Below are 26,077 nucleotides of genomic sequence, written 5' to 3'. Positions count from 1 at the left end.
CCCCAAGAGATGGAATCATGCTCTCATGCGCTGAGAATTAATGTTTCCCTTCAGTGAACCGCAGCTCCCCACTGTGCCAGCAGCTGTCATGCAGCCCCAGACCATAGCGCTACCACCACCAGGCTTGACTGGAAGCAAGACACTATTTATCTTGGCACTCACTTGTGTTTGCACTGGGGGGCTCAAACCTTGTCCACCGAGCGTCATGCAGGGAAAAATGCAAGTAAGCGAGTGTCATTTTAAGATTTAGGAAAATGATGCTATTTGTTGTTAATATTTTAGGAAGAAAGGTTCATCTCAGATTTTTGATAGAAGTGAAAAAGTAAACGACACTGTTTTTTTTCATTATTTTTTTTATATTTAAACTTTTCTTACATAATCCTTGTATTATAAATTATAACTTTTTAGAACCTAATTTTCCAAAAATTACAACTTGATTAATTATTTTTTTAGTTTTATTTTAGTTTTATTTTAGTTTTATTTTAGTTTTATTTTAGTTTTATTTTGGTTTTATTTTGGTTTTATTTTAGTTTTATTTTAGTTTTATTTTAGTTTTATTTTAGTTTTATTTTAGTTTTATTTATCTTATTAAAACTTAAAAACTTTTATATTTTATTAACTATTTTATTATTATTTGTCTAATAAATGCTTATTTTTCCTCATAGCATTATGTTTTTCACATAAAATTCCACCTTTTTTTCTTCATATTTTCACTTCATTCTTGTAAAATTTGTACCAATTTCCCCATTTTTCTTGTGAAATTATATTTTTAGAATGTGCCACGGGCCATTAAAAAAAACAAAAAAAAAAACAGGGTGCAACAAATGGCCCCGGGGCCACACTTTGAGCACCTGGGCTGTATAGCAAACCCCTTATTTATTGCGGTTCATTGCTTCCGGCCTACAATATTTTCAAAGTTACACCATAGAAAACATGTTTACGACCTTCTAAATATGATTTTAACATTATTTTAGCCGTTTTGATATCTTTAGAACGCATACAAAAGAGCAAGACATGTGTCTTCATGTCCGGATTGTTGATGATTTCCCAAAATAGTGCAGTTGTCCTTTAAATGGGGATTTACTCACTTTGTTTAGCAAACATTGAACTTAACGTAACGTTGAGCATTTACATATGAATGGGAATACGGGACTTCCGAACCTCATGGATATAAAAGTCCAAGGAATGAAATGGGCCTACAATACCGGCTCCATAACCGTTTAATTTGCGTTTCAAAGGAACGTCTGTTTGACAGGGGAAGCATTTTCTTGTCAGTCATGAGCATAAAAAAAAATAGGGAAAAATTAAAATGTTATATGAGCTGTCAACGCCGTCGACACACATACAGAGAAATGAAGCCAAAAAATATCATTTAAAAATGATGGATTGTCAATCTCAATTTTGGGCCGATGAGTAATCAATCACCGCTATTGTTGATTTCACGCATTCTTGAAGCGGAGTGCTGCATCCTGTTTGTCCGTTGCCACTCACATTTGATGTCTTAGTTGGAGTCTCGGAGCTTCGGGGGCCGAGGCAGCCGAAATCACTCAACCCACCAGGGATAATCTAACGTATGATTTAGAGGGAGGGTGCTATCAGTAGCTTTTACTTCAGAGGAAGACTGTTATTGTGTCGCCGCATGTGATGGAGGTGTGTGCCTGTAAGCTGTGTCTCTTTATGAACCCCCCCCCAACCCCCCCTCCACACTGGCTTGAGACGCGTGATTCTCACCCTGCCAAATTCTGTGACAACAATTTAGGAGGAAATGGTGCAAAAACGTCCAAGATATATTTGGGTCAAGTTGCATTAGCCCAGCTACATCCGTGTAGGTATCCGCTAACATGACAGCATGACATTAAAAGAAAGAATTTCCTTACGTTTTCAACTGCATGCCATACTTTCTGTCAATGTAATGTAATTTCCCATAATAATTATTCTTAAAAAAATATATTTATTTATTATATACGTATTTTATATTATATTATTTACAGGTCTCCGCTAACACGACAGCACGACATTAAAAGAAAGAATTTCCTTACTTTTTCAACTTCATGCTATAGTTTCTGTCAATGTAAGGTCTATTTCCCATAATAATTATTCTTGAAAAAATATCATTTTTATATATATTTATTTATTATATTTTTTATATTATATTATTTTATAATAATTACGAATAAATAACATTTAAGAAAATTATTTTATTATATTTGATATTATATTATTTTATATTTAATAATTATTAATAACTAATTTTATTAGATATTTTATATTTTTATATTTTTATATTTTTTATTAGTTATTTTATATTTTATCTATTTTATTAGATATTTTATAATATATTATTCATTATATTATTTTATAATTAATAATTAATAAATTCAATTTAATAAATTATTTTATTATGTTTTATATTATATTATTTTATATTTAATATTATTAATAATTTAAATTTAACAAATTATTTTATTATATATTTTATAATATATTTTTATTATATTATTTTATATTTAATAATTATTAATAAATTAAATGTAATAAATTATTTATTATATTTTTATATTACAGTATTTATTACATTATTTTATATTTAATAATTATTATTAAATTTAATTTAATAAATTATTTTATTATATTTTTATATTATATTTTTGCATTTTGATGGTGTTTTGTCTTGTTTAATGCTATTTCACAATAATGCCGAGGGCGTTTAAAAAAACAGCCGCAGGGCATGAATGGTTTAGCCCATAGATGGAGCGAATCAATATGAAGCAAAGCCAAACAGTTCAACGTCATTTATATAATATTTTTTTAATATAATCTTAGGAGTTAATGCTCAAAAAAAAATTCTCGTAATATTTTGACTTTATTCCAATAATATTTGGCATCTGTCAATGGGGAATCGAGCATGAAAGTCAGCTATCTGAACCACTCTTATCCATAGCGACGGAGCGACAATCCATCATGTGGAGTAAATCTGCAAATCTTAATTATTATTTGAATGAAATAGGCAACACGTGATTGGGTGTAGCGTCATTGAATTCATCACAAGAGTATAAACTATCACACGGTCATTTACTGTAAACCAATCACTCATGGTTCACATATCTGCGGCGCGACGGCGGCGAATGAGCCGCAAGAAAGATAAATAACACAAATAACCGAGCGTAGGTGCGATATTTGATGAGGCTGTACTCGTACGCGTGTATAGTATATATATATATATATATATATATATATATATATATATATACAGTATTTATTTACAGCAGAGTGAGGCTGATGGATGAGAAGGATAGGATGTGACATGCGGGGGGGGGGGACCCTGGGACTGGCGTTTTTTAATTAAGTGGCGGGAGAGGAGCTGGCTGGTCCGCCTATAACAATATATCATCACGTCTGCTCCGCAATGACTCAACAACTCCATCGACGACCCGGAACGCACGGGCGCATGCAGGAACCATCTGGCACCGGAACTTGGGATTGATACTGGTACAAGTATTTTAAACGCACAACATATATAACAATAAAATAAAAAGCCACACATGCAGATATGCTAATATGCTAAAAGGTTACGTATATTTCAAGAAAAAACTGCATCTCGGAAAAAGCATATTATTTGTATCAACGTCACTCTTTGGGACGCACGGTGCATGCGTGGGTTTACGCCGAAAATTATTTTTTTCGCCATTTTTGCTGTTTTTATTTGAATTATTTCAACTTGCTTCTTAAATAATTCTTGTAAATTCACTTCTAGTAATATTTATACTTTATTACCATAATATTTGGACTTTTCTTTCAACTCGTTACTCCCAAAACATCATTTATAAAATATTATTTAATATAATCTTGAGAATATATTCCCAAAAAAAAAATTCTCGTAATGTTTTGACTTTATTCCCATAATATTTTGATTTTACTTTCAACTCTTTGCTACTAAAACGTCATTTATAAAATATTATTTAATATAATCTTGAGAATTTATTCTAAAAAAAAAATTCTCAGAATTTTTGACTTTATTCCCATAATATTTTGACTTTATTTTCCACTTTGCGCGACTAAAACGTCATTTATATAATATTATTTAATATAATTTTAGGCGTTAATTCTAAAAAAAAATTCTCGTAATATTTTGACTTTATTCCCATAATATTTGGACTTTATTCTTGTGACATTATTCCCCCTAAAATAAGTTTAAAATGTATTTTTTCTTGAATATTTTAATATAATGCAAGCTCCTAAAATAATATAAAATATTACAAACTTTTTCTTATAAAATTAGGACTTTTTCCTCAATACAAGTTGCAACGGGCCAATAAAAAAATTTAAAAAATTAATGAAAAAAACAGCCAAAATAGATATTGAATGCTCCAACCAGCCTTAAGGTTCCAACTGTACAAAATCAATCATCACGGGAGTCCCTCAGGCCACAAAGCCAGGAAAACCACAAACGGAATTCATAGTAACTGTACTGACCCAGCCCACAAAAAACTTGTTGTCTTATATTTACAGTTTCCAAGCAACAGAGCTTTTCTTCCGGTCACTCACATACACACCAGTGACATAGCCAGGAAATACCAACAGAATAGAGTCAGTAACTTTATAACATTGTTTGAAGCCTCTTGAGCTTTTATGGTCAATAAAGTATTTATTGTAGTACTTTGCTTTTACAAAAACTACACCAATATTCCAAGGAGAGAAAATCATGCTCAGAATTTTTTTATTATTTTTTTTTTATGTAATTAAGGTGCAGGGAACTTCGGCACAGTGGAGCCCACTCAGCACACGTCAGCATTTTGGATGTGGGGTGGAAAAAAAACAATGTACATTAGTATAAAATAAATACTTCTCTTGCGTATTTAGTATTACCCGAGTTGGACCCAACCAACATCATTTATGATGCTGCTATGCAAAAACACCAGATAGGAAATACTATGGCGTCAGGTGTGTTGTTATATAAAATATTATGGCAAAATTATCCACAAAAAACTCGTATTGAAAATGTTTATACTACTCTGACTTTTTTTCTCCATTTTGCCATTCACTGTCAATGTTTTGGTTGCAATGTTTCTCTCACTTTCTATGACACACTCTTTTCTCCGGCTGCCTCCCTGGCATGGAAGCATGGTCGCTTCTTATCTATTTTCACCAATATCTGGTGTTGGGGGAAGATAAGCATTCATTTGCATGTTTAATGAAGCAAACACCCCCCCCGATTACCCTCAGCGTGGGGACACGCACATGCACATGGGTCGCACGGCAACACACACACACTTCCACACAATGCTACTGTTGCCTCGAAGGCCTCCATCTCTCCTTGCCGCTGACACGGAGTCACCAGCTGCTGACTCCTACAGGAATAAACATGGCCCCCATTTATTTGGCTTCAGGATGACAGGCACATGGACTCTAGGTCCGAGGATGTCATCGCTAACAAACGCCGAGATGGTTTGACATCTTGGAAAGGAACCGATACATTTACAGCACTGAATTTTATTCAGTTTTTGTGGCTCCTAGGTGCTTTTGATTGGGACCGCCGCACGATGACCGAATGATTAGCATGTTGTATGAAATTTCCGTTTGGGAATCTGGGTGCTGAAGCTTGGTCCCACATTCCAACAACAAACATTTTAGGCTAATAAAAGACTCTAAATTGTCCAAAAGTCCAAATCATCTGGGATAGGCTCCGGCCAATCCAAAACGTCTCCAAAAATTTGTTATTTTGTGACACAATGCTATCGAAAAATTCAAATTTTTATTGGTATAATCTTTCATTAAAACTATGTGCTATCAGGCTGTGTTACCTTGTAAGATTTTTGTCAATTTTCAAATGAATAAACATAATTTTTCATGTTATTTGTGAGCAAGCTAACATTAGCTTTTAAGCCATTTTCATTGGTATAAACTTACACTTACACAAAGACTAAGGGCTATTGCGCTAGTTGTTAGCATGCTAGCAACACCTCGAATGTTAACACCTAGCATGTTAGCTTTTTTTAACATACTGTTTTCATGTTAGGTGTTAGCATGCTAACAATTAGCATGTTAGCATTGTTAATACACTAACCTGAGCATGTTAGTATTAATTAATTTCATAGATATGCACTTACATAAAGACTAAGGGCTATTGTGCTAGTTGTTAGCATGCTAGAAACACCTTGAATGTTAACACCTAGCATGTTAGCTTTTTTAACATACTGTTTTCATGTTAGATGTTAGCATGCTAACAATTAGCATGTTAGCATTGTTAATACGCTAACCTGAGCATGTTAGTATTAATCAATTTCATAGATATGCACTTACATAAAGACTAATGGCTATTGTACTAGTTGTTAGCATGCTAGCAACATCTCACATGTTAGCTTTTTGATTATTTTTGCCATTTTCAAAGATATAAACTTAGACTGTTTTCATGTTAGGTGTTAGCATGCTAAAAATTAGCATGTTAGCATTATTAATACGCCAAACTTAGCATGCTAGTATTAATCCATTTCATAGGTATACACTTACACAAAGACTAAAGGCTATCGTAATAGTTGTTAGCATGCTAGCAACACCTCACATGTTAACACCAACACCAGCATGTTAGCTTTTTGATTATTTTTGCCATTTTCAAAGATATAAACTGTTTTCATGTTAGGTGTTAGCATGCTAAAACTTAGCATGTTAACATTGTTAATACACTAACCTTAGCATGCTAGTATTAATCAATTTCATAGGTATACACTTACACAAAGACAAAAGGCTATCGTAATAGTTGTTAGCATGCTAGCAACACCTCACATGGAAACACCAACACCAGCATGTTAGCTTTTTGATTATTTTTGCCATTTTCAAAGATATGAACTTAGACTGTTTTCATGTTAGGTGTTATTATGCTAACAATTAGCATGTTAACATTGTTAATACGCTAACCTGAGCATGTTAATATTAATCAATTTCATAGGTATGCACTTACATAAAGACTAAGGGCTATTGTACTAGCTGTTAGCATGCTAGCAACACCTCGCATGTTAACGCCAACACCAGCATGTTAGCTTTTTGATTATTTTTGCCATTTTCAAAGATATGAACTTAGACTGTTTTCATGTTAGGTGTTATTATGCTAACAATTAGCATGTTAACATTATTAATACGCTAACCTGAGCATGTTAATATTAATCAATTTCATAGATATACACTTATACAAAGACTAAGGGCTATTGTAGTAGTTGTTAGCATGCTAGCAACACTTCGCATGTTAACGCCAACAACAGCATGTTAGCTTTTTGATTATTTTTGCCATTTTCAAAGATATAAACTCAGACTGTTTTCATGTTAGGTGTTAGCATGCTAACAATTAGCATGTTAACATTGTTAATACGCTAACCTTAGCATATACACTTACATAAAGACTAAGCAACATTATGCTAGGTGTGACCATACTAATAGCTAGCAACTAATTTTTAATTTTCTACCGCTTATCCTCACGAGGTCCACAGGTGTGCTGGAGCCTATCCCAGCTGTCTTCGGGCGAGAGGCGGGGTAGAGCCTGGACTGGTGGCCAGCCAATCACAGGGCACATATGGACAATTTGGAGTCGCTAATTAACCTAGCATGTTTTTGGAATGCGGGACCTTTCCAAACATGATTAGAGCCCTCTAGACATGAAATAACACCCCTACAATCACGGCTTTGAATACCTTATATTTGTTTCATTTCTTCTTCTTCTGATACATTTCTTTTACAATTGTACTAATTCATATTGTCATATTTGACTTCATTTCAAATATAGCCAACTTTATTTTGAGGACAATCGTCCAACTCAAAAGAAGATGGCTTCCACCATAAATAGTATTGTGCCACAATAAAAAAACTGCACTCCTCCAAAGCCCGAAGATGCAATTTAAGAGACGAATAGATAGAAGTGTGCGATGAAACAACACGGAGAGGCAGACAGAAAGATAGACAGTACCCCCCCCCCCCCCCCCCAACACACACACACACAGCTGGGTGAGGAATGTGCCCACCTGCCACCATTTTTCCTCCTCTTCTTCTTCTTGTGGAAATGCATCATCAGTCATTAGGAGGGAGCGGGACTCTTCCTATCATCATGCCCCCCCCCCATTTTTTTTTGCATGCAAACTCCAACATGGTGGATATTTCAAGGTGTGAGGCTGCGGCCTATAATTCCCGTTCTCTCTATGCAGCATTTTGCTAAGTGTATAAAAGCGCCCCGCAGCTAATGGTGTGATGGATCCCTCCATTATCACCCAACTTGGGAAAAAGAGAGTGAGCTATAGCGAGATAAAGGAATCTAATTGGATAGTATTTTAATGGCGGCCAAAACAAGGAAGTGACCAGGGACACAAGGAAAGTATGTAAAAAACAAAAAAAAAGGCTGTAAAACGACAAGCGCCAGTTAAAGAGGAAAGGTTGTCGGTACAGGATGTCTTGGTCGTGTCCTTTAAATGAACTCGGACGTAAAATGGTGGCCATTTTGGAAATCAAGTAACGCAATACGCTGCGGAAAAGTAGAATATGATGTACTTTTAAAGTAATACGCAGAGGAAATTAATACACATTCAACTGCATCAGCCAAACTTCCTTCCTTACTTCCTTCCTTGGTCTTTACTTCCTTCCTCCCTTCCTTGGTCCTTCCTTCCTTCCTTCCTTCCTTGGTCCTTCCTTCCTTCCTTCCTTAGTCCTTCCTTCCTTCCTTGGTTCTTCCTTCCCTCCTTCAAGCCTTCCCTCCTTGGTCCTTCCTTCCTTCCTTCCTTCCTTCCTTCCTTGGTCTTTCCTTCCTTCCTTCCTTGGTCCTTCCTTCTTTCCTTCCTTGGTCCTTCCTTCCCTCCTTCCTTGATCCTTCCTTCCCTCCTTCAAGCCTTCCTTCCTTCCTTCAAGCCTTCCTTCCTTCCTTCCTTCCTTCCTTGGTCCTTCCTTCCCTCCAAGTCTTCCCTCCTTCCTTCAAGCCTTCTTTCCTTCCTTCCTTCAAGCCTTCCTTCCTTCCTTCAAGCCTTCCTTCCTTCCTTCCTTCCTTCCTTCCTTCCTTCCTTCCTTCCTTCCTTCCTTCCTTCCTTACTTCCTTCCTTGGTCCTTCCTTCCTTGATCCTTCCTTCCTTGCTTCCTTGGTCCTTCCTTCCCTCCTTCAAGCCTTCCCGCCTTCCTTCAAGTCTTCCTTCCTTCCTTCCTTCCTTCAAGTCTTCCTTCCTTCCTTGGTCCTTCCTTCCTTCCTTCCTTGGTCCTTCCTTCCTTCCTTCCTTCCTTGGTCCTTCCTTTCTTCCTTGGTCCTTCAAGCCTTCCTTCCTTCCTTTAAGGCTTCCTTACTTCCTTCCTTCAAGCCTTCCTTCCTTCAAGCCTTCAAGCCTTCCTTCCTTCACGCCTTCCTTACTTCCTTCACGCCTTCCTTCACGCATTCCTTCAGTCCTTCAATCCTCCCTTCCTTTAATCCTTCCTTGGTCCTTCCTTCCTTCCTTCCTTCCTTGGTCCTTCCTTGGTCCTTCCTTTCTTCCTTGGTCCTTCAAGCCTTCCTTCCTTCCTTTAAGGCTTCCTTACTTCCTTCCTTCAAGCCTTCCTTCCTTCCTTCAAGCCTTCCTTCCTTCACGCCTTCCTTACTTCCTTCACGCCTTCCTTCACGCATTCCTTCAGTCCTTCAATCCTCCCTTCCTTTAATCCTTCCTTGGTCCTTCCTTCCTTCCTTCCTTCCTTGGTCCTTCCTTGGTCCTTCCTTTCTTCCTTCCTTCCTTGGTCCTTCCTTGGTCCTTCCTTTCTTCCTTCCTTCCTTGGTCCTTCAAGCCTTCCTTCCTTCCTTCAAGGCTTCCTTACTTCCTTCCTTCAAGCCTTCCTTCCTTCCTTCACGCATTCCTTCCTTCCTTCACGCATTCCTTCAACCCTCCCATCCTTCAACCCTCCCATCCTTCCTTCACTATTCCTAGCACCGCTTCATTGTCGCAATGGTTTCCTCATAGCGAACCACTCCAGTCTATATTTAGATGCGTCCTGTCATAGAAGGCCTGATGAAGGACAGGGAAATGAGCGTTGATGTTGCAAAGAGGTTAGCATGGTCTCATTGAATGGTATCAGATATCCTCTGATCACTCAGTCATACCGCAGATGCTCTTATCTATACTTAGGCCCGGGAACAATCGCAATGGAAGGATAGCGTCAATCAAGAAGGGGGGGGGGGGGGGGTATGACATAAAAGGCGGACATGTTTGCATGTGATGTGCACAGAAAGGGGCGACAAACGCACATCACACGTTTTTTCGAGTTAAGGCGCATTCACATGCTCAAGTGCACGCGGGGATCGACGTCGGCTCGCCGTCATAATGAGCGCCGAGGCGGGCAAAAAGCGAAACTAATCCCGTAGATCTGGTGTGATTATCATGGGATGACGCAACCATGAGACAGCAGACGAGTGCAGACGCCCCCCCCCCCCCCCCCCCCCACACACACACACACACTCAAAAGAGTTAAAGCACTGAAGATAAAACTGCAGGACAATAGCACTTTCACACTCACACAGTACGGTAATTAATTATGCTGTCTAATTAGAGTCGTCAGCAGATATTCTTCTATATTTTACAGTAGCCTCGCTTACAAAGGATGAACACACTCTTATTCATATTTCCCTTTGAAAATGATGCTAAGCGAACATGTGATATAATAAAACCTTACCTGTGAAATGTACAGGCACTTTTTATGGAACATTTGTAACTGGCATACAAGTGTAAAAAGAAGTTAAGTACTGTATAATAAAACTAAAATAAAAGTAAAGTCAACCTATTAAAGCTTTGAAAACACCTGAAGAGGAAGCTGTTTTTTTATTCCTGCCATAAGTACATTTAATTTAAATTGTGATATTTTTTAAAAATTATCAAAAATGTAAAAAAATCAAATTTTATTTAATATTTTTATTAGTAAATAATTTAAAATTAAATTGATTCAATAATAAATAATAATTGATGATTTTTAAAAATATTTTTTAATGAATAAAAAAATATTTTTTTATTTAATATTTTAATAATTACATAATTTAAAATGAAATTGATTTAATAATACATTAACTGATGATTTTTTTTAATAATTTCGTTATGAATAAAAAAATTCTACTGATAAAAAAATCAATTTTATTTAATATTTTTATAATTATACATTAATTAATACATTAATTGATTATTTTTTAAATATTTTTATGAATAAAAATAATTTCTACTGATAAAAAATCTATGTTTAATATTTTATAATTAAATAATTAAAAATAAAATTAATTTAATATTACATTAATTGATGATTTTTTTTGAATAATTTAATGAATATAATAATTTTGAATGAATACAAAAATAATTTCTACTAAATATTTTTTCAAATTAGTGTTTATTGTTATGGTTCATGTTAAATCCAGTCTTTTTCTACCATGACCCGCATGGGGGGCAGGGGGGGGGGGTACTTTTAGATTTACTGTATGTATTTGTAAAATGCTCAAAACTTTATATATACACACAAAGCTTTGTTTTACAGTTTTGCCTTTTTGCTCTATTTTTCAAGTTTTTCTACAATGTGACGCGGGCTGCAAATACCCCCCGGGCCGCATTTTGGTCACCCGTGCATGAAATCATTATTGCAGTTACTTTTTAATAACAACAAAATGCAATAAATAATAAGAAGTACAGCGCCATTATATCATCAAAATATTTCCAGCAAGGACGAAGCCCGATTCAAAAGACCGAGTGATGATTCCAACTTTTTCGTTTGGCGCATAACAAAACCGGAACACAAAAATGCGTCATCACAGATTCCTGCCGCAACAAGTATTGAAAAAGTTCAAAAGTTTGTTTGGACGGCCTTCAGGCGTGCGTACGTATACGATAACTTGCCGGAGGGAGTAAAAAGGAATGTCGAATTTTCATGATGGCATACACTGCGACATGGCAGGAAGGAGCGCTGGGGGTGCATGCAGTAAATAACTTCCAGCCAACTTTCTACCTATCTTACATATGGATTTTTTTTTTCTCTCTCTTTCAAAAAAGCAGTGTGATTTAATGAGAGCAGATAGCGAGCACAAGATCCAGACTGTTGACATTAAAACGCCCTCATTAGCATGCAGGGGCACGCTCATCTCGGCATCCATTTCTGACTTACTGAACTGCATCAACTGAAAATAACTTTTGGACTCTGAGAGAATGTTTGGCTGGTTAGGTTGACATGATGTGCTAATTCAGGTTCTTGGTATCGTAAAGACAACCCTTCCAGAGACCAGTGGTCATAACCTTGACTTGGTGTTGGCCGTAAACCCAGATACTAGTATATATTGACGCCCTATATTGCCTGAGTTTAAATTCCAATGCAGGGCTCCGAAAGAATTAGGTTTGTAATGTAGTTGTGTGGCAAAATCAGCACCATGGATAGCGACAGTGACACACTGCTTATATCATTCATTCGTTCATTCATTCATTTTCTACAGCTTATCAAGGGGGTGCTGGAGCCTATCCCAGATGTCTTCGGGCAAGAGGCCGGGGCCACCCTAAAACTGGTGGCCAGCCAATCACAGGGCACATATAGACAAACAACCATTCACACTCACATTCATACCTATGGACAATTTGGAGTCGCTAATTAACCTAGCATGTTTTTGGAATGTGGGAGGAAACCGGAGTACCCGGAAAAAAACCCACACATGCACAGGGAGAACATGCAAACTCAGAGATGGCCGAGGGTGGGATTGAACTCTGTTCTCCTAGCTGTGAGGCCTGTGCGTTAACCGCTCGACCGCCGTGCAGCCAAGAATTAGAAGAATAAATAATAAATGAACCACAGTAAGTAAAAAGTGAATTATAAGTCTTATTCTGTGTCAAGTTGACTATAGGGGTGCTAGTTCCTTTTTGGGGGGCTCTAATATTGTTAAATACATTTATAAGGTTGGAAACTCATTCATTCATTTTCTACCGCTTTTTCCTCACGAGGGTCGCCGGAGGTGCTGGAGCCTATCCCAGCTGTTTTCGGGCAAGAGGCGGGGTACACCCTGAAACTGGTGGCCAGCCAATCACAGGGCACATATGGACAAACAACCATTCACACTCACATTCATACCTATGGACAATTTGGAGTCGCTAATTAACCTAGCATGTTTTTGGAATGTGGGAGGAAACCGGAGTACCCGGAAAAAACCCACGCATGCACGGGGAGAACATGCAAACTCCACACAGAGATGGCCGAGGGTGGGATTGAACTCGGGTCTCCTAGCTGTGAGGCCTGTGCGTTAACCGCTCGACCGCCGTGCAGCCGAGAATTAGAAGAATAAATAATAAATGAACCACAGTAAGTAAAAACTGAATTATAAGTCTTATTCTGTGTCAAGTTGACTATAGGGGTGCTAGTTCCTGTCTGGGGGGCTCTAATATTGTTAAATACATTTATAAGGTTGGAAACTCATTCATTCATTTTCTACCGCTTTTTCCTCACGAGGGTCGCCGGAGGTGCTGGAGCCTATCCCAGCTGTTTTCGGGTGAGAGGCGGGGTACACCCTGGACTGGTCGCCAGCCAGCCAATCACAGGGCATATATAGACAAACAACCATTCACACTCACATTCATATCTATGGACAATTTGGAGTCACTAATTAACCTAGCATGTTTAAAAAATAAAAAAAAATTAAAAAAAGTAAAAATTCCTCCCAGCCCCGAAGCCTTTATGAACTGAGCAATGAGTATTTTTTTTTTATCAAATTTACAAATGTCCAAAATGATGCTGCCATACAGAACAAGTATGAGCAACAAGAGTGCGGGGTGAAGGTATATAATGCTGCAACCAGGCACTGTTGTCATAAAGCGGCCAAAATCTGCTCCATTATGAGCTAACTTTACACTTGTGTGGGAGGCTGTGAAAACAGGCACATAGAGTACATACAAAAAAAAAAAAAAAAAACGCACACATAACTATACTCACTTTTGCATCCTTAATGAAATGCTAAAATCGGGACCTCCAAACCTCCCACGCAAGTACTTGAATTTTGTGCACACATATACAGAATGTTCAATGATCAACACACAGGGGGATGAATGCGACACCCCATCTCGGATGTGGGGAGACAAAGAGAGGGGGGCGGGGGGAGTAGGTGTTTGCATGTGTTACCTGATGCTGCTCATGCTGCCCGCCTCTGATCCCAGTTTGCATCTCTCCAGCTGGGTGGCAACGATCTGACGCTCGGCCTCGAGTTCCCGCGTCAGGCGCTCAAACTGCCGCTCCTGTCGAGAGAAGGAAAACGAAAAGATGGAGGTTCCATAAAAGCGCAAGAGGAAGTTAAAAAACTGAGTCATACTATTAGAGACCTCTACACATGAAATAGCACCCCTATAGTCACATTTACCCAATATAGTAGACGTAATAAGAGAAAATAAGACATTTGAGACATAAATAAGACTTGTCCTTGGGAAGTGGACAAATAACGTTAATTAGAGCCCTCCACACATAAAATAGCACCCCTATAGTCCCCATTACAATCATATTACCCAATATAGTCGACGTGATAAGAGAAAATAAGACATTTGAGACATAAATAAGACTTGTCCTTGGGAAGTAGACAAATACGGTTTATTAGAGCCCCCCAGAGATGAAATAGCACCCCTATAGTCCCCATTACAATCATATTACCCAATATGGTAGACGTAATAAGAGAAAATAAGACATTTGAGACATAAATAAGACTTGTCCTTGGGAAGTGGACAAATAACGTTAATTAGAGCCCTCCACACATAAAATAGCACCCCTATAGTCCCCATTACAATCCTATTACCCAATATAGTTGACGTAATAAGAGAAAATAAGACATTTGAGACATAAATAAGACTTGTCCTTGGGAAGTAGACAAATACGGTTTATTAGAGCCCCCCAGAGATGAAATAGCACCCCTATAGTCACCATTACAATCCTATTACCCAATATAATAGACGTAATAAGAGAAAATAAGACATTTGAGACATAAATAAGACTTGTCCTTGGGAAGTGGACAAATAACATTAATTAGAGCCCTCCACACATAAAATAGCATCCCTATAGTCACCATTACAATCCTATTACCCAATATAGTCGACGTAATAAGAGAAAATAAGACATTTGAGACATAAATAAGACTTGTCCTTGGAAAGTGGACAAATAACGTTAATTAGAGCCCTCCACACATAAAATAGCACCCCTATAGTCCCCATTACAATCATATTACCCAATATAGTCGACGTGATAAGAGAAAATAAGACATTTGAGACATAAATAAGACTTGTCCTTGGGAAGTAGACAAATACGGCTTATTAGAGCCCCCCAGAGATGAAATAGCACCCCTATAGTCCCCATTACAATCCTATTACCCAATATAATAGACGTAATAAGAGAAAATAAGACATTTGAGACATAAATAAGACTTGTCCTTGGGAAGTGGACAAATAACGTTAATTAGAGCCCTCCACACATGAAATAGCACCCCTATAGTCACATTTACCCAATATAGTAGACATAATAAAAGCAAAATAAGACCTTTGAAACATAAATAAGACTTGTGCTGGTGTGTTTTGCTGCATGTGTGCTCGAGAAACTGTGCGACAAGTGGACAAATACGGTTCATTAGAGCCCTCCGCACATAAAATAGTAACCCTATAGTCCCCATTACAATCCTATTACCCAATATAGTTGACGTAATAAGAGAAAATAAGACATTTAAGACATAAATAAGACTTGTCCTTGGAAAGTGGACAAATAATGTTAATTAGAGCCCTCCACACATAAAATAGCATCCCTATAGTCACCATTACAATCATATTACCCAATATAGTCGACGTAATAAGAGAAAAAAAGACATTTGAGACATAAATAAGACTTGTCCTTGGGAAGTAGAGCCCTCTACACATGAAATAGCACCCCTATAGTGACATTTACCCAATATAGTAGACATAATAACAAAAAATAAGGCATTTAAGACATAAATAAGACTAAAAATGAAGGTTGAATGTACCCCCCCCCCAAGGTATTTGATATACATGTAAATACAAAAAATTCATTTAGGTTGACACGTCTATCCGCGTCCTTTAATCGTACATGTCACGCCATTTTTCGTCCATCCCACTGTATCTGAAAACTACTTTGTTTAGGTAATGCACGGAGTGATGCAACATCTGCCTGCGGCCACAAAGACGGCCGCCGGTAATGCAACATCTGAAATGAAGTGTCATCATTTTATTCCATGACGCCAACGTGATCGGCGGGTGAAAGAAAGTTTGCAGAGCCGCCATTGGTCGAAAACGCTTCCACATGCTAAAATAGCATTTTAATCCCCCTTTGTCGCTTGAATAGTTGAAGCAATTCTCCTGAAAGCGTCTAATTTAGTCTAATGAGGATATTTGCGGGATTTCTTCACATAGAGTGTGCTATCCCCACTTGGATGTGTTATTTTTATGTACTCTATTTAGAATACAGTACGCGCGCATAGCGCAGAAGAGGGAGGTAATAACAGCAATGCCCTTTAAAAGCTGTTTGAGTTCAAATATTAGGTCGAGCATTCGATCGCTTTGCATTTTAGTTGAATAAATACTTCATACGCTTTTCAGTACACGATGCTACTTCATTGGCTGTCCGGACTCGAACTTGCGGCAATGGATTTTAGCCACAGAGAAGCAATTTATCATGGAGGTATCATACTTATCTGTTGTGTAATCTATACTCAATGTGCTATTGGCTATTTCAGATGATGGAAAAAATGAGTGTGTGTGCATAGTAGGGAATCAAACATGCACGGATCAATAAGTGCAAGTCGGCCGCCACACTGAAGGTATCGTACAGGTACAACCCTTGTGTGTGTGTGTGTGTGTGATCTAAAGAGAGCGTGTGCCGGTTTGATTGCTTTTCAAAGCCATTTGAAGCACTGAATGACTTGATCCCCGTCGTCGCTATCTCGAGTCTCCAAACTCAATCCCCTCAATTCCTCAACATTACAGCACAATTCAACCCCCCCACCCCCCCACCCCACTCCCACTCTCACAGGAACCACTTACTCATGAATATGCACACTTCCTTCCACCCACTTTTCCCCCCCGACTTCCACTTGTACACACACACACGTACCGATGTAGCAAAATAAGACATTGGAGTCATTATTTTTCTTTTATTCTCACTAAAGTGGGACCGCCTGTCATACTTCAGGGAAAGTACTACAGTACTACCAAGTGATATATTTTCAAAAGAGTCAACACACATGAAACAGGGAAATGTATAGGTAGTCACCGCTAATGAAGGATCATGGAAGACGATCAATGAACAGATTGTACTGGAGTCACAATGGAGAGGTTTCACATCTGCAAACTGTGGTGTGTTCAAGGACCACCCAATATTATTAACTACATTATCAGTAACGTGTACAAAGACGTGTAGAAATTGTGACATATTATTGACAATTTAGGGTGAATAATTTGTGTTTGTGTTGGGGGAAAAAAATGTTAATTTATCATAAATATATTTTATTTTTTCTATATTGACTTTTTATATTTTATATTTAATATTATTATATCATAAAAAATTATGAGAGGGGGAAAAACCCTTTTAACCAAAATCTGCAAATTTTGGGTGAATGATTTGTGTTTGAGTTGGGGGAAAAAAATATTATGTTATTATATTATATTATATTATATTATATTATATTATATTATATTATATTATATTATATTATATTATATTATATTATATTATATTATATTAAAAATATGAAAGGGGAAAAAAACCTTTTAACCAAAATCTGCAAATTTTGGGTTTTGTCATAAAAACAAAATAAATACATAAAAAAATGTACATAATTGTAAATATTTATTACATTTATTGCATGTTTTCTCAGCACCAAAATATTTTAATACGGCCTCTTATTAGTTATTAGATGTGTACATTTAAGCCTAAAAATAGTTGGTAGATGGTATGTAAACTTCTAGACTGGTCACTAGGTGTCAGTAATGTTACTGTAATGTCGTGTGAGACACACAAGCACCAGACTTGTTCATGTATTATTTTCTCTTATGTGCACTATATTGGGTAGTAAAGTGTAAAGGTGACTATAGGGGTGTTATTTCATGCCAAGAGGGCTCTAATAATGTCAAAAACCGTATTTATAAAAGGTCTTAAAGATGGTTTTATGTTACATATGAAAATATTATATTCATAAATAATGAATTTGACTTTGTAGAAATTAATTGATTACAATCGGGATCAATATTTTAATGCAATATTTTAATTTCCAACAAAAGTCTTGTCAAAATAAAACTAAATTAAATAATAAATAAAACTAAATAAAACTAAATAAAGTTAAATATGAAAATATTACATTCCTAAATAATGAATTTGACTTTGTAGAACTTAACTGATTACAATCGGGATCAATATTTTAATGCAATATTTTAATTTCCAGCAAAAGTCTTGTCAAAATAAAACTAAATTAAATAATAAATAAAACTATATGAAAATATTACATTCATAAATAATGAATTTGACTTTGTAGATCTTAACTGATTACAATCGGGATCAATATTTTAATGCAATATTTTAATTTCCAACAAAAGTCTCGTCAAAATAAAACTAAATTAAATAATAAATAAAACTAAATAAAACTAAATAAAGTTAAATATGAAAATATTACATTCATAAATAATGAATTTGACTTTGTAGAACTTAACTGATTACAATCGGGACCAATATTTTAATGCAATATTTAAATTTCCAACAAAAGTCTTGTCAAAATAAAACTAAATTAAATAATAAATAAAACTATATGAAAATATTACATTCATAAATAAGGAATTTGACTTTGTAGAACTTAACTGATTACAATCGGGATCAATATTTTAATGCAATATTTTAATTTCCAACAAAAGTCTTGTCAAAATAAAACTAAATTAAATAATAAATAAAACTAAATAAAACTAAATAAAGTTAAATATGAAAATATTACATTCATAAATAATGAATTTGACTTTGTAGAACTTAACTGATTACAATCGGGATCAATATTTTAATGCAATATTTTAATTTCCAACAAAAGTCGTGCCAAAATAAAACTAAATTAAATAATAAATAAAACTAAATAAAACTAAATAAAGTTAAATATGAAAATATTACATTCATAAATAATGAATTTGACTTTGTAGAACTTAACTGATTACAATCGGGATCAATATTTTAATGCAATATTTTAATTTCCAACAAAAGTCGTGCCAAAATAAAACTAAATTAAATAATAAATAAAACTAAATAAAACTAAATAAAGTTAAATATGAAAATATTACATTCATAAATAATGAATTTGACTTTGTAGAACTTAACTGATTACAATCGGGATCAATATTTTAATGCAATATTTTAATTTCCAACAAAAGTCTTGTCAAAATAAAACTAAATTAAATAATAAATAAAACTAAATAAAACTAAATAAAGTTAAATGTGAAAATATTACATTCATAAATAATGAATTTGACTTTGTAGAACTTAACTGATTACAATCAGGATCAATATTTTAATGCAATATTTTAATTTCCAACAAAAGTCTTGCCAAAATAAAACTAAATTAAATAATAAATAAAACTAAATAAAGTTAAATGTGAAAATATTACATTCATAAATAATGAATTTGACTTTGTAGAACTTAACTGATTACAATCGGGATCAATATTTTAATGCAATATTTTAATTTCCAACATAAGTCTCGTCAAAATAAAACTAAATTAAATAATAAATAAAACTAAATAAAACTAAATAAAGTTAAATGTGAAAATATTACATTCATAAATAATGAATTTGACTTTGTAGAACTTAACTGATTACAATCGGGATCAATATTTTAATGCAATATTTTAATTTTCAACAAAAGTCTCGTCAAAATAAAACTAAATTAAATAATAAATAAAACTAAATAAAACTAAATAAAATTAAAAAAACGTACGTGTAATGCTTCACCACATGCTGCACAAACAAAGCATCACCAATTGTTAGAAAGTCACAGGAGTTTGCCAAGAAAAAATGAGCAAGTCCAAGCAACCCCCTTGTGATTCACACGAGAGGTGACGCTGCTAATTCAAGCCAGGTCTACGAAACGGTAATTGTTATGTGTTTTTATTTTTATACACAGAGACGCCCCCCCGCTTTGCACCTCTGCTCTCATCCCGCGACTGCTTTGTTGTGTTGTTTGCCACGGCGTCAAATCCTCAAGGTGTTAGAAATGCTAATAGAGCAGAATCATGGAAATTGATTTCATATAATGCCTTAGTATCTTCACCCTGAACTGACAACAATACATTTTTTTTTTTACCTTACATGGGCCGCATTACCCAATATCCAAAACTGACTTTTAGTATCTGCTTTGAAGGGACGATGCACGTGTGAGAGGAGAGACACACAAGGCAGCAGCTGCAGTCATCCACAAAAGGTCTCTATGGCAACTGTTGAATCCCATCCATCCCCCCCCCTGCATTTTAAATGAGGTCCTGACTCCTCCCAGGTGCAGTCCTGCTTGAGAGGATACCTGCAACCCTCATGGAAGCTTTGAAGAGTGGGGGTGGTTTGGGGGCGATATAAATATTGCATATTAGGTGGATGCTCATATTTGTTCGCTGTAGCTGACAATGCAAAGCGGCGGTTTCCACCATGCTGCAGTTGCTTCCGCTGATTGTGTGTGATGAGCAAATGCAACGTCCTTAATTGTTAGGACTAAAATGAGACAAAAGGTGACAGAGATTCTTACAAAGCTTGAATCCAAGTCGACCTGCCCTGCAGCCTGTCCGTGGGCTCGAACCCAGGGCCGCAGACAGAGTTAAGAGCGTTCAACATCGAGCTAAAAGCCCAAACTGTCAACATGACATCCAGATGGAGTCAAGTGTTGGTTTACAAACGTACATTAGCGGAGCCCACACTGGCTGGCATCGGTTGCACTAGCCATTGAGCTAAACCCCCGGATTGTCAACGTCAAGTCTCGTGGTCTCTTAAGGTTCCAGGGAGTGAGCTTTACCAACGTACGTTCACACAGCCACACTGGCTGGCATCAGCTGCACTAGCCGTTGAGCTAAACCTGACAACATGACATCCAGATGGACTCTTAAGGTGTCAAGGAGTGAGCTTCACCAACGTACATTCGCACAGCCATACTGGCTGGCATCGGTTGCACTAGCCGTTGAGCTAAACCTCCAGACTGTCGACTTGACGTCTCTGTGGTCTTTTAAGGTTCCAGGGAGTGAGCTTTACCAACGTACATTCACACAGCCATACTGGCTGGCATCTTGTTGCACTAGCCGTTGAGCAAAACCCCCAGACTGTCAACATGACAACCATATTGGACTCTTAAGGTGTCAGGGAGTGAGCTTTACCAATGTACATTCACACAGCCACACTGGCTGACATTGGTTGCACTAGCCGTTGAGCAAAAACCTCCAGACTGTCAACTTGAAATCCAGACGGACTCTTAAGGTTCCAGGGAGTGAGCTTTACCAACATACATTAGCACAGCCACACTGGCTGGCATCTAGTTGCACTAGCCATTGAGCTAAACCCCCAGACTGTCGACTTGACATCTTGGTGGTCTCTTAAGGTTCCAGGGAGTGAGCTTTACCAACGCACATTAGCACAGCCACACTGGCTGGCATCGGTTGCACTAGCTGTTGAGCAAAAACCTCAAGACTGTCAACTTGAAATCCAGACAGACTCTTAAGGTTCCAGGGAGTGTGCTTTACCAACGTACATTAGCACAGCCACACTGGCTGGCATCGGTTGCACTAGCTGTTGAGCAAAAACCTCCAGACTGTCAACTTGAAATCCAGACGGACTCTTAAGGTTCCAGGGAGTGAGCTTTACCAACATACATTAGCACAGCCACACTGGCTGGCATCGGTTGCACTAGCCGTTGAGCAAAAACCCCCAGACAGTCAACATGACAACCATATTGGACTCTTAAGGTGTCAGGGAGTGAGCTTCACCAACGTACATTAGCACAGGCCACACTAACTGGCATCGGTTGCACTAGCCATTCAGCAAAACCCCCAGACTGTCAACATGACAACCAGATGGACTCTTAAGGCGTCAGGGAGTGAGCTTTACTAATGTAAATTAGTACAGTCACACTGGCTGGCATCGGTTGCACTAGCCATTGAGCTAAACCCCTAGACTGACAACTTGACGTCTCGATGGTCTCTTAAGATTCCAGGGAGTGAACTTTACCAATGTACATTAGCACAGTCACACTGGCTGACATCTAGTTGCACTAGCCATTGAGCAAAACCCCCAGACTGTCAACATGACAACCAGATGGACTCTTAAGGCGTCAGGGAGTGAGCTTTACCAATGTAAATTAGTACAGTCACACTGGCTGGCATCGGTTGCACTAGCCATTGAGCTAAACCCCTAGACTGACAACTTGACGTCTCAATGGTCTCTTAAGGTTCCAGGGAGTGAACTTTACCAATGTACATTAGCACAGTCACACTGGCTGACATCTAGTTGCACTAGCCATTGAGCAAAAACCCCAGACTGTCAACATGACAACCAGATGGACTCTTAAGGTGTCAGGGAGTGAGCTTCACCAACGTACATTAGCACAGCCACACTGGCTGGCATCGGTTGCACTAGCCGTTGAGCTAAAAGCCCTGCCCTGTCAACCTACTGTCCAGCACAGCTTGTAAGGCACGAGTGAATGAGGTTTACACAAACACACAATCACACAACCACACCAGCTGGCATCCGTTTCACTGTCAGAAGCCATTTTATTCTAAGGGTAATTAATTCTAATTAGCTATTCATGGCGGCAAAAACACTGTTGCAGCATCGTGTTCCTTCAGGATGACAATGGAGGAAAAAGGGAAGTAGAATTGACTTATCAACGGTTTCCTACCTCTGACTGTACTTAAGATGAAAACAATCAGAAATGAGTTATTATTGTGTTCAATGACGCTTTTTTTCCATTGTCAAAAGCAGCTTCCATCAGGTACTATGAGGTAATATTTCTAAGACTGGGTCAGATGGGGTTCCAAGCTTTCAGAGACAATACTGTACGGGTGACATTTGAGGACACACACACACACACACACACACTAACATTAGGTTGCTGCAGTATTACTCTCTTTTACTCTCCTGACTCCTGACTTAAATAAAATATGTCTCCTGGCTGTGGCCAGAAGGCAGATAAATACGGTCAAGGGTGGGTCTCCTTCATTGCTGGGGTTTGGTAGACAGCTGGTTAAAAATGATTTTGTTTAAAACCTTTATAAATACGGTTTTTGACATTATTAGAGCCCTCTTGACATGAAATAACACCCCTATAGTCACCTGTACACTCCTACTACCAAATATAGTGGACATAAGAGAAAATAAAACGTGAATATTTTCACATTTAACATAAAATCCTGTTTAAAACCTTTATAAATGAGCTTTATGACATTATTAGAGCCCTCTTGACATGAAATAACACCCCTATCGTACCAAATATAGTGAACATAAGAGAAAACAAAACATGAATATTTTCATATTTAACATAAAATCCTCTTTAAAACCTTTCATAAATACGGTTTTTGACATTATTAGAGTCCCCTTGACATGAAATAACACCCCTATAGTCACCTTTACACTCCTACTACCAAATATAGTGGACATAAGTGAAAATAAAACATGGATATTTTCATATTAACATAAAACCCTCTTTAAAACCTTTATCAATACAGTTTTTGAAATTATTAGAGCCCTCTTGACATGAAATAACACCCCTATAGTCACCTTTACACTCCTACTACCAAATATAGTGGACATAAGAGAAAATAAAACGTGAATATCTTCATATTTAACAAAAAAACCCTGTTTAATACCTTTCTAAATACTGTTTTTGAAATTATTAGAGCCCTTTTGACATTAAATAACACCCCTATAGTCACCTGTACACTCCTACTACCCAATATAGTGGACATAAGAGAAAATGTGAATATTTTCATATTTAACATAAAACCCTGTTTAAAACCCTTATGAATACGGTTTTTGACATTGTTAGAGCCCTCTTGACATGAAATAACACCCCTATAGTCACCTTTACACTCCTACTACCAAATATAGTGGACATAAGAGAAAATAAAACATGAATATTTTCATATTTAACATAAAACCCTGTTTAAAACCTTTATAAATAATGTTTTTGGCATTATTAGAGCCCTCTTGACATGAAATAACACCCCTATAGTCACCTTGGTAATATTGGTAATATTAATGATGATTATAATAATGGTAATAATGATAGATTATAATAATGATAATGATAATAACAATAATAATATTACAATAATATTTGTTTTATTTGTATTTATTTTGTATTAAAAACATTTTTTTGTAATGTTTCATATATTTGCCCCCACAAAATATACCGTATATGTAAATTAATTTTGAATACACACATCTCAAGTATACGAATGCACACTACACTCACCCACACACACATGAGGCGATGATGTTGTGTTATCTCTGAAAAACAAACTCAAAAACAAAAATAAACCTCATTTCCTTTCACTTTAAAAGTCGTCCTCGCCACCGGGTGGACAGCTCGGACTTTTAGCTAGATGGCTAGCGCTCTTCAGATGTATTTCTTGTATCCGGGCCAAACAAGACGAGACGCAGCTGAAGATAACAACCGTGGCCCAGATATCAGAGGCGTGAACGGGATAAATAGCAGCCGTGCCCTCGCTTTGTTGCTATAAAAACAAAAACAATGTGGTTTCCCCGTCTACGCTGGAGACAAACGGTCCCGCTTGCCACCATAAAGACGGCGTGGTGTCTTACGCTTGACGGTCTCCGTGTGCGTCTGGAGATAAGGCCCAATCATTATAAAGTGGCCTATGGGTAGCCATTAGCCGCACTGTTTTTTGGATGGGAGACAAAAGGCTATCAAACAGAGCTCTGACCTTCTCTTTGAGAAGGGATGCTCTCCTCTTTCTCCCCCCACCCCCCCTTGTCTCTCCATCCACAATCAGCGGAGGAGAAAAGGAGCGTCGAAAAAAAAGAGGACCGGAAAAGGTCACTCGGCTCGCCTCCGTCAACCCCTTGTGCGTTTTGAACGCCATCCCAGCTCGACTTCCACAAGTGTACATGCAGCGTCTTTAATGAGGAATACAGCGAGTGGGCGGGGCGATACCTGGGGGTGAGGGCGGCGAGGTGACTGCGGTGATGAAAGTCACGCGAGACGATGACCACGGGGAGGAAACCTGATGCTCCTCTATATTTTTTTACTCAATTACTGCATACATTACATTCATTACAGCATAGAAACCCATGTATGACTCTCATAAGACATTGAACATTAGAGCCCTGTAAAGATGAAATAACACCCCTATATTCGCCTTTATGCTCCTATTATTTGTTGTTCACACCGCATTGCAAAGCTTATGCCGCAGGGAGTCGAGACAAGCTAGAAAGCTAACCAATTAGCCTCATATGTGCTTCTTTGAAACGTACCACTTCCACACTATCATATCAAACGTGCCGTGGCTGACTTCATGCAGGGTTGAGGTGTCAATGTTGTTTCGTTACTGCCACCTAGTGACCAGAATACTACATATGACTTGTATTTTAATATGTATTGACTAATAGACCAGTGGGCTGCACGGTGGAACGAAGTGGTTAGCACGCAGACCTCACAGCTAGGAGACCAGGGTTCAATTCCACCACCAGATCTCTGTGTGGAGTTTGCATGTTTACTCCGGGTACTCTTTTCTCCCTGTGATCGATTGGCCACCAGTCCAGGGTGGTACCCCGCCTCTCGCCCGAAGACAGCTGGGATAGGCTCCAGCACCCCCGTGACCCTCGTGAGGATAAGCGGTAGAAAATGAATGAATGAATGAAGCATACAAATATCTAAATTAACTAAAATACAAATATAAGGTATTCAAAGCTGTGATTGTAGGGGTGTTATTTCATGTCTAGAGGGCTCTAATCATGTTTGGAAAAGTCCCCCCATTCCAAAAACATGCTAGGTTAATTAGCGACTCCAAATTGTCCATAGGTATGAATGTGAGTGTGAATGGTTGTTTGTCTATATGTGTCCTGTGATTGGCTGGCCACCAGT

The 26,077-nt window shown here is 37.3% G+C and overlaps 1 protein-coding gene across 5 annotated transcripts in view; it reads right to left on the bottom strand.

Moving 5' to 3' along the window:
• Nucleotides 1–26,077, bottom strand: part of ctnnd2a (catenin (cadherin-associated protein), delta 2a) — a 259,425-nt gene that overhangs the window by 160,484 nt on the left and 72,864 nt on the right. For all 5 annotated transcript variants that reach the window (XM_058060561.2, XM_058060564.2, XM_058060562.2 and 2 more), the window contains exon 3: nt 14,107–14,219. In XM_058060561.2, the coding sequence (XP_057916544.2) occupies nt 14,107–14,219 (113 nt within the window). The remainder of the gene's footprint in view (nt 1–14,106; nt 14,220–26,077) is intronic.

This window comes from Doryrhamphus excisus, linkage group LG5, assembly GCF_037039965.1.
Source record: "Doryrhamphus excisus strain RoL-2023G ecotype Guam linkage group LG5, RoL_Dexc_Guam_v1.1, whole genome shotgun sequence".
NCBI lineage: Eukaryota > Metazoa > Chordata > Actinopteri > Syngnathiformes > Syngnathidae > Doryrhamphus > Doryrhamphus excisus.
The sequence above is the reverse complement of the archived record's forward strand: the minus strand, read 5'-3'. Positions and strand labels throughout refer to the sequence as shown.